At 41.7% G+C, this 10,000-nt stretch overlaps 2 protein-coding genes across 9 annotated transcripts in view; one reads left to right on the plus strand and one right to left on the minus strand.

Moving 5' to 3' along the window:
• The window catches only part of ATF7 (activating transcription factor 7), a 190,655-nt gene that overhangs the window by 67,538 nt on the left and 113,117 nt on the right, over nt 1-10,000 (minus strand). The window lies entirely within an intron of this gene.
• The window catches only part of HOXC10 (homeobox C10), a 4,134-nt gene continuing 1,270 nt past the window's right edge, over nt 7,137-10,000 (plus strand). Inside the window, exon 1 of the mRNA XM_071729465.1 lies at nt 7,137-7,920. Within this exon, the coding sequence (XP_071585566.1) occupies nt 7,137-7,920 (784 nt within the window). The remainder of the gene's footprint in view (nt 7,921-10,000) is intronic.

The following is a 10,000-nucleotide window of genomic DNA, read 5'->3' on the forward strand; positions in this document are numbered from 1 at the left end:
TTTACGGATTTGGCAAATTTGGTGTGTGTTATTCCAGCAAAAAAATGGGAATAGAGCCCTTAAAAATAAATAGACCCCCTAAGAAAAATAGCTCTGCAAAAATAGAGATAGATGGGAGTCCCCCCCAAAAAATAAACCAAATGCATGGATTGTCCTAAATAGACAGGAAAAATAAAGAGAAACCGCTAAATAGGGAGGTTTTCTGAAATAAATGTGTCTTCCGAATAAACAGAGCCCACCGAATAGGGAATTATTCCAAAATAAATAGGGCCCCGAAGTAAAAGAGCGCCCCAAATCCGCGGATCTCCATAAATAACAGAGGCCCCAAAGAAACAGATCCCCCCCAAATCGAGTAGACCTCAAAAAAAAAAAAAAAAAAAAAAAAAAAAAAAAGATAATCTCTTCAAAATAAACAGCCTCACCTAGAAAAATGCCCCCCTGAAAATCAAGAAGCTCCCCAAAAAAGAGAGGAACTGACGTGGGGGGAGCTCAGGGCTCTCCGGGTATAAATATTTTTGAAAAATCGGATTTTCTTTGATTTTGCCCCAAAATGGCGGCTCCTTAAGGCCTGGTTTAGGCGTTTTTTTCTCTAGTTGGGGGCTGGAGGGATGTGCAGCACATGTTGGAGGGAAGCACGTTCCTCTGCTTTTGATAACTCCTAAATTAAAACATGAAACCACGAGAATGTGGTTTGCAACCTCATAAGGCTGCTTTTTATTTCATATATATATATATATATTTTTTTTTTTTTTTTTTTTTAAGCTGGAGTTGAGGAATTAGGCTGGAGCAGATTTGCTGATGGGGCCCATTAAAAAAAAAAAAAGAAAAAAAAAAGAAAACTTAATTCATTTTGGGAACAACAACAAAAAAAAAAAAAAAAAAAAAAAAGGGAAATAAAAGGAGGGGAGGCTTAATGTAAACATTACAAATGTTTATGTGCTACAAGTAGCACTAAATTCGATCGGTTTAATTGTTAAAAAGAGGCCTAATTCCTGGTTTTGGATGAAGTGATAGAGGCTGAAGGAAATCTGCAGCCCTCTGCTCCAAAGATGTGCTTGATCCAAACCTTATGTGACTTTGCACCAGGACATTTAAAACATCCCAAAGGCTTTTGGGGTCTGCTGAGAGCCGGGGATGCTCAGGCAGGAGGAGACCCCCGAGGTTATCGCAGGTACGAGGAAAAAAATTGGGAAAAAATAAAATAAAATAAGAAATACACTGGTGGTTTTTTTATTATTATTATTTTTTAATTTTTATTTTTATTTTTTTTCTTTTTCCCCTAAAAATCCCCTCCCCGCCGTGTGTTTCTCCACACTTTCGGCTGCGTTTCGAAGGTGGGCACCCCCCCAAATTTAGGCAAACCCAGCAAAAAAAATCTTCTTTTTTAGTGCTGTAGGTGTGAAATTCAGATTTATTCCCTTTTTTTTTTTTTTTTTTTTCCCCCCGGCTCAATCACTTCTTTTGCTTCCTCGAGGAGAAACGTGAGTGTTAACTGCCCGTCCCCTCCTTGTCCTGGGAAAACTGTAATTGGAACAATAATGTTTATTTTGCAGCCATTTCAGAACCCGGCAGTTAAATTATCAGCGTTTGGAAAAAACAAAGTTTGGAAAGAAATCATTTTCCTATCGTCATATGTGAAAAATAAGAAGTCTCTGAGGTTTGCTCTTAACTTCCAGGGCAGAGCCACATTTTAGCACGTCCTTTATTGTTCTCAATTTTTACCTCTCATCGTTACTCTTCGCCTCTTTTTTTTTTTTTTTTTTTTTTTTTTAATTTATTTTATTTTTTAATTTCAATTTTAAAACTCAGACGCCGCCGAAAATCCCCGTTGCTCCGCTACTTTGCACCTTCAAAACCTCAGAGCGATCACCAGGCTCTTCAAAAAAAAAAAAAAAAAAAAAAAAAAATCCCACCTTTAATTTTCCAGGCATTCAAGAATAATCCACATTTCCAAACTTCCCACCCTACCTCGTTGGAAAAAAAATTCCAAACCCCCGCCTCTTTTTTTTTTTTTTTCTTCTTTTTTTTTTTTTTTTTCTTCTTTTTTTTCTTCTTTTTTTTTTTTTCTTTTTTTTTTTTTTCTCTTTTTTTCTTTTTTTTTCTTTCTTTTTTTCTTTTTTTTTCTTTTTTTTTTTTCTTTTTTTTTTTTTTCTTTTTTTGGGGGGAAGGGGGCAATATTTAATTTTTTTAATGCAGCTGGAAAATTAAAGGCAACATTTCAGCACTGAATAAAACTCCCCAAAACCCCCGTTGGGCTTTGTCACCCTTCCTGCTCTTGCTTATCATGGATTACACCTCCCGAATTTCTCTCCCCTGATCAAAGAGAATTATATTACGAATAATAAAAAGGTTCCAACTCCACCCTGTCCACGGGAGAAAAACTTGCAGAGAGTTTTCACAACCACCTAAAGGAACATAATTCCATAATTCTCTGCCTTAAGTTACTCGGGAAAAGAAGAAGGAAGCGGGGTAAGAGGGACTGTAAAGTTTGATAGATTTCTTGTGGTGATAGTTTACAGTTTCTAAGCCAAACATATAAAGGCGTGGGTTTTATTTTTGCATCGCTGTTATTGTACTCCAGTGTACTTTGCCATAAATCAGAATTATTTCCGCTACAACGTGGGGCATAGCACCGGCAGAAATACAAATTTAAGGTAATCATTAAACGTTGCTACCGAATCCTTCCACGGAAAAGAAAATGAATGCTTTGCCTTAAAAAAAAAAAAAAAAAAAAAAAGTAAGAAAACTCGGTTTAAAAAAAAAAAAAAAAAAAAATTACAATGGGCAGAAGCAGCGGTTTCTACACATAACTCACGGTTAAATAATTAGGTTGAAAAGAGGGACAGGTAAAATATTCCGGGAAGTCTGAGAGATGCTTTGTCTTGGAAATTGGAGACATTTATATACTCCTCGAGGTGATGGGCAGAAAGAGGGGGTTTTCCGGCATCTTCTCTCCCCTCCCCTTCATCCCTCGGCCTCTGAGCAGAGTCCGAGGCTTCCTTGGCATCCCCAGCGCTGATTTGGGGATGTTTTAGGCAATTGCTCTGTCTGTGGCGCTGGGGACAATGGGAGAGTGTGGGGACAGCCCCTCCCCTGGAGAAAGAAAGGGTAAAAACCCCACTTTTTTTTTTTTTTTTTTTTTTTTTTTGGCCCTGAACTGGAAAAAAAAAAAAAAAAAAAAAAAAAAGAAAAAAAAAGAAGGCCAGGTCGAAGCCCAGGGATGGACACGCGTGGGAGGGCAGCCAGACTGGGGAGATGGTTCCCCTAAAAGTGTGTAAAAATCCAAGTGGATTATTAAAGTCCTTTCCGTGGGCAGACTCCCTCCTTTTAAGTTTTAATAGCATTTGTTCGTATTTATTTTCTGTAATTAGAGTCAAGCATTTTTCCCACCGGGGGTTCCACTTAGGCTGATGAATTTTATTTCTCTTTCCATTAATGACCCATGTTTATCATACTTCTAATTATTTTTAACTTTAAACAATATTCGGTCTCCTGGAGACGCCTCTCTGCTACTTCTTAACCTCAACTTTCTATTTTCCGTGGCCGCAAAAAAAAAAAACCCAAAAAAAAAAACCCAACAGCCACCACCACCGTGAAATTTCGAGGTATATTCAGGTCGTGTTTTTATCAGAAATCCCATTTCCCACCCAGCTCCAGAAGATGCTGATGAGCAACTCGCAAAATAGGCTTGAAACCCCCCCAAATATTCACATCGGTACCTTCTGCTGGCCCAAACCGCTTGCAAAAGGTGTAAATCTTTATTTTATACTCACAAGGTTTACACGTTCATAAAAGATGAGGTTCCCAGCACTGGTTTTGTTTGGGTTTTTTGTGGCGTTTTTTTTTTTTTTTGTTTTTTTTTTTCCTCCAGCAACCTGTATGGGGAGGTTTGCTCGCGATGCTCTTGGAAAGCTCCAACTTCGAAGGAAATTCGAATTATTTAACGTCACAATTGTTGTGCTACGTGCGAGTCCTTCGCCTCACCTTCCCCCAGACTTTCCCACCAGAAGACGGGGCACAAAAAAAAAAAAAAAAAAAAAGAAAAAAAAGAAAAAAAAAAAGGAAATATTCAGAAGAACAATGTTTAATCTTTAGGCAGACAATACACGAAGCTCTGAGGTCAAATTTTGGTGTCCCCCCAAAAACGCACATCTGGAACTCTTGGATTAAGCAGCATAAATTATTGGCCCTCCACATCAGCTGCAAAAATAAAGAAGTTGGGGGGAAGGAAATCAAACCAGGGGGGGGGTGGTGTGTGTGCAAGAAAAAAGCGCAATATAATCCAAAATTGCGTTGGTCTTTAATTCCATCACCTATAAATGAGGAAATATTGGCTCCCGTGCTAAAGTTTTATTCTTTGCTTATAAATATTATGTGGAATTTTCGTTGGATATCATAAAACCGAACGATTTCTATCAAACTGTTTTAAAAAGACCTATGCAGATAACACAAATAGAGGCAATAAAGTCGCAAATAGCTTTCCGAGGGAACCAAATGGCGTCTGAAGGCTCCGAAAGCTTTGGGAAGGGGCACACGAAATAGGATTTTGCACTTTTAGGGCTTTTTCGGCCTAAGATATTGAAACGGGTCCCACTTGATGCGGAGAGAAGCTCCGCAAGGCTCTGGAGGGTTCAGTCGAGGGGCATTTTACAGCCTCGCTTTTGAAAATCTTTGGGAAAACAGGTTTGGAGACGTGAGAATATTTAAGCAGGACTTTGCTCTAAACCGTTACAAATCACCCCAAACGGTCAAGTTCCACTTTCTCTGCTCTAATGTACTTTTTTTTTTTTTTTTTTTTTTTTTTTTTTGCACGATTTGACTCCCTTTCCTTCTTCCCGTTCTTTTTCTTCCTTCTCTTTTCCCCCAACCTCTCTCCCCCCCCCCTTTTTTTTTTTCCCCTTTTTTCTTCTTCTTCTTTTTTTTTTTTTTTTTTTTAATGAAAGGTGGCGTTTTCTTTTTGTTTCCCTTGAAAGTGACTCTGAACCCGTCTCTTTCTAATCGTAATGATCTTGAAATTCCGGACTCTCGCCCTTTTTAATTATTTATTCGCCATTGCCCCAATCCGCCGCTTTACCCAAAAATCAGAGTTCACCCACGATGAAATTGTGAAATTATGGCGAAAAGCTAACTCAGCCCTACAACTATTCACCTTAATTTATAGGCGATTTGGGAAATAATAAAGAAAATTAAATTGGGGGGACAGGGCACGATAACCACGAGAGTTTCAATTCCGTCGAGTTAAAGGCGTCAAATCTTGGCAGAATCTTGAAATTTTGAAGGAAAAAACAACAACTTGAGGTACCAATTGCTCCACGAAAGAGAAAAGGAGAGGAAATATTGGAGAGAAAAGTAACTTTCCTCCTGAAATCACCCCAGGAAAAAAAAGAAGAAGAAAAAAAAAAAAAAAAAAAAAGGGAAATAAATGTAAATTAAATCCGACCAAATAGGAAAAGCTTTCTGCGTGATATGGGGACCCATAGTGGATTTTTTTCCCTCTCTCTCAGGAGATATTTCCCGGAGAAAAAAGAAGGAGCAGCCGTAGAGACAGACAGACAGACAGGAGGGGAGAAAACCCACAACACCACCACAGCTCGCACTTCACCAGCTGAAAAGTCGCTGCCTTTTTCACCAATTCGAGCGCTTTTTTTTCCCTCCTCAAAAGGAATTTTAATTTTTTTCCCCCCCTCCCCTCTCCCTGAACGACACCACACATGCCATCTTAGCACAGAAACTTCAGACAGTTGGGGAATGAAAGTGGATAATTAAAAAAAGCTGCTTTCGCAGAGGAAGGGAAGGCTAAGCCGCTGTGCTGCGGGTAAAGAAAAAAAAAAAAAAAAAAAGGAAAAAAAAAAAAGAAAAGAGGGGGGGATTAAAAAAAAAAAAAATTAAAAAAGCAAAACTCGGGTTCGTCTTCTTTTTCTTCATTAAAAATCCTTTCGGGAAATATCCAACCTGCTCCAAGGAGCTTCGGGTTTTCGGGGAAATGCCTGGCTGAAGGGGCTCTGAATTATTCCCTAAGTTTTCCCCTCTTTCTCTTCCCACATCGCTCTGGAAACGGCAAAACCAAAGCGGTGCCCAGCGCATCCCCTCAAACCTCCTCCAGCTCCCCTAAAAGAGCACAAATAAATTTGATAAACATAAAAATAACGCCAAGAAGCAGCCGCCGGGTGAGCCCGGAGATCGCCCATGGCCAAGCCCGTCTGGGGAGGGGGAGGAAGGCGCAGCCGAGCGGAGGAAGGAGAAAAGGGGGGGGGGGACGCACACACAGAGCACAATAAAAAATTTCAGTCGGTTTTGGGGGGCAAAAGGACGATGCAGAAAGAGGGGAACAGAGGCGGGAAAAGAGAGAAGGGGGGGGGTGTATATTTTTAAGTTTAAATTTCAACCTCTGTCCCTAAATTTAAAAGACTGTGTGGTTTGGGTTTGTTTTTTTTTTTTTCAGGTTTTCTTTTTTTTTTTTCTTTTCCTTTTTTTTTTTTCTTTTCCTTTTTTTTTTTTTTTCCTTTTTTTTTTTTCCCCCTTATTTTTTCCCCTTCCTTTTATTTTTTCCTTTTAAAAAATGTTTTCTTTTTTTTTATTATTTAATTTTTTATTGCTCTCGTTTTTTGGGTAGGGTTAGCATTTTTTTTTTTTTGTGCGTGTTTTTTTTTTTTTTCCCCCCACCCCCCCCTTTTTTTTTTTTTTTTTTTTTTTTTTTTTTTTTTTTTTTTACTTCACCCCTCTTTCCACGCTTGGCTCCGTTGGTAAACAAACGGGCGGGCGGGGAGCCCGGGGTGTGTTGGAGGGTTGGAGGGGGGGGGTGTCAGGGGTTGGAAGGGGGGGGGTTCTGCCTTTGTTCAACGTGAAGGTCCCGGTCCGGTACTGCCAGATGTCGCTGTTGCTCCACGGTGACGCTCCCGGTCCCGCCAACTTGACCCCCGTGACGTCATCGCCGTCTGAATCATCAAGGCCATTTTCAATCCTCATTGGCCTGGGCATCACGTGGGGGGGGGGTGGAGGAGGGGGGGGGGGGGGGTGGAGGGGGGGCAGAGCGATGCGTGGATAATTATGGTGCTTGATATTTTTTTTTTTTCCCCCCTAAAAAAAAGATGTCAGCCCCTGGCTGGAGTATTCCTCCTTAAAAACCCTCTCTGAAAATGTCATGTCCCAACAATGTGACTTCTAACTCGTTTTTGATGGACTCGTTGGCCGGTACCTGTAGAGGGGAGAATTATTCCTCCAGCCAAGGGATGTACATGCAGCCCGGGAGCGATTTCAGCTGCGGAGTCATGAGGAACTGTGGAATTATCCCGTCTCTTTCCAAAAGGGACGAGGTGAATAGCTCTACCTTGTCTCTCAGCACCTATCCGTCTTACCTCTCGCAGCTAGACACTTGGTGTGACCCCAAAAACGCGTACAGGATCGAGCAACCTGTTGCGAGGCAGCTCCCCTCCTGCTCCTTCCCCACCAATGTCAAGGAAGAGAATGTTTGCTGCATGTATAACGCTGAGAAAAGGGCAAAAAACGCCACAGAGGCAGCTCTCTACCCCAACCAAATGCCCGAGGCTTGCCTAAATGACCATGAAGTCCCCGTTCCCAGCTACTACCGAGCGAGCCAAGGTTACCCCTCCATGGAGAAGACGTCAAACTGCAGCAATCCAAATGAGTTTGAGGCAAGTTTTGAATCCAGGGCGAGCCTGAACCCAAGGAATGAGCATCTGGAACCGGCACCGCCACCTCCTCCACCTCCTCCGCCTCCCCCCGTGGCTAAAGTGAGTTTCCCCGAAAACACAAAAACAGATAATCCTCAGAACACGGCCACCAGCGAAATTAAAACAGAAAAAAGCGCCCCCGCACCCAAAACAAGCCCTTCGGAAGCAGAGAAAGAGATGAATAAAAACACTGACACCAGCACTGACAATTCTGACAATGAAGCGAAAGGTAAGGGAATCCTTCATTACCAGCTAATTTCGGCAATTAGTGATCATTCCGAGCTAATAAGTGCCAGAGCAAGGCGAAGATGCGGTGATGTGCTCTCTGCCCTGCCAACTTCTCCTCCAGAAATTGGCACAATAATGTTCTGTATCGTTGCTGTCACTGGGGGGGAGGCGGGGGTGTTCTTGCTGGAATTGTTTCGGTTTTTATAAAGAGAAATATACTGGAGCTGAGAAAGCAGAGCAGAGAGCAATGGGAGATGTGTTTATGTGGAGAAAATTTGCTGTCCGTGTATTTACTGGAAAAAAAAAAAAAAAATTAGGTCCTTGCAACCACCGCTGCAGAATGTACTAAAATGAGGTGTCTTTGCTGTGAAATTACAGAGATTTGGGGCTTGGTTTGTTGAGGGGTGGGGGGGGGGATTGTTTTGGGGGGATTTTGTGTCTTTTAAGGCAGATGAACCTTGGGGTTTTTTGGATTCCCTTCGTGTCGCTTTCTATGCAGTGGCTTTCGGTGTGCGAAGCGAAATTGTCTTCTGTGCCTTTGCTCAGCGTTAAAGTGGGGTGGAAAAAAAAATGAAAATGCGTGGAAAATTCACAGTTACAAAGCTCTCAGGCTGGAGTTGTGCGCTGCTGCTCATTTCAGGGCTTGGTAGCTTGCTGGGAAACCCGGAGAGGAAAAAGCTGCTTTATTTTAATTTTTAAAACGATTATTCTCCCTTTGGAGAATGGAGGTTTTGTTTGCGAAGGCAGAAGGGAGGAAAAAAAAAAAATAATAAATTGTTTCTGTGTGTTGAGCAGATGTTTTAAGTTTGGGATTGTCTGAAAAGAGGCTTTCATGGAAGGCGTTTTATTTTCTCTGGAGGGATTGCATTTAGCTTGTGATCTGCGTGCGAATATTCGCGTGGGTTCCTCTCCTCATTCCAAGCGAGGTGGATGCAGGTCAGGAGGAGTGGGGTGATGTGAAGGGGGTGCCTTGAATTCCCTTCCAAAGTTGCTGGAAAATCTCGCAGCAAAGGGTCGGCTTGTGCTTTTCCTGCGCGAAACGGGTGAAAAGACCCTCGGTGTGGCAGGGAGGGCTGGGGGGCTGTGGTGGGCGATGTGCGTGGAGGTCTGCACGCGTGGGGCCCCCCAGGCACCCGCCTCAGGTCTGTAGCCCCAGCAAAACCCATCCTCTGGCGTTTCCCCCTCGGAAATTGGCCTCCCTGAAAGCAGAATCCAGAGACGTTTATTGTGTTGGTTGAAAAATATTTATTTTTTTTTTTTTAATTTCGGCCCTCTCCTTTTTTCCCCCCCCCCCCCCTTTTTTTTTTTTTTTTTTTTTTTTAATTCCCGTTCTGCATCCAAAGGGAAATGATATTATCTGACAGATGAGTTACAATTCCACACGCACCGAAACAAAACCAAACCAAAACAAGACCAAAAAAAGCAAAGTCAAGGTTATCAAAACCCTTGCAAAGTTATCTGCAACAAAGCGCCTTCGAGGTCCACGCCAAGAGGGTTTTGGTGGGAGTTAACCCGAAAGAAAGGTTCTTGGGTTGGATTTGGAATCTAGGAGGAAATAAAGAAGGAAATAAATACAGAGAAAGGTTTGCTTTCGCTTCAGGTGTTGGATTTAGGATGGGTTCGCGGAGAAAGATGTGTTTTCCCGGGTCTTTATTTAAAAAAAAATGATAATTTTGCGTTTTAAAAGGCATTTTGTGTTGTTTGCCGTGGTTGGAAATGGTCAGATCCGATTTGGGGCGGATTTGGTTTGATTTGGTTTCTGTTGCTGCCTTTTAAAATCTTCTACAGCTTCAGTTTTCGTTTCTGGTTAACACGAATTTCTATTCGTGCAAAAGGTAGGAAGGAGCCTTTTGTCCTCTTGAAGCCCTTGGGTTTTGATTTTGGGTTTTTGGGGGGGATTTTTTTTTTTTTTTTTTTTTTTCTTAGGGGTGCTATTGAAGCCAAAGGGATTTCCAGGGCTTTGTGGGTTTATTTCTGCAAACGCAAATGTTTCCGTGTCACACCAGCAAATTTTGAAGGTGCCTTTGGTGAAATCAAGGTTCTCTTTTCTTTGAATTTCACGAAGAACCCTGCCCAGGAGG

This window comes from Heliangelus exortis, chromosome 31 (genome assembly GCF_036169615.1).
Source record: "Heliangelus exortis chromosome 31, bHelExo1.hap1, whole genome shotgun sequence".
Taxonomy (NCBI): Eukaryota; Metazoa; Chordata; class Aves; order Apodiformes; family Trochilidae; genus Heliangelus; species Heliangelus exortis.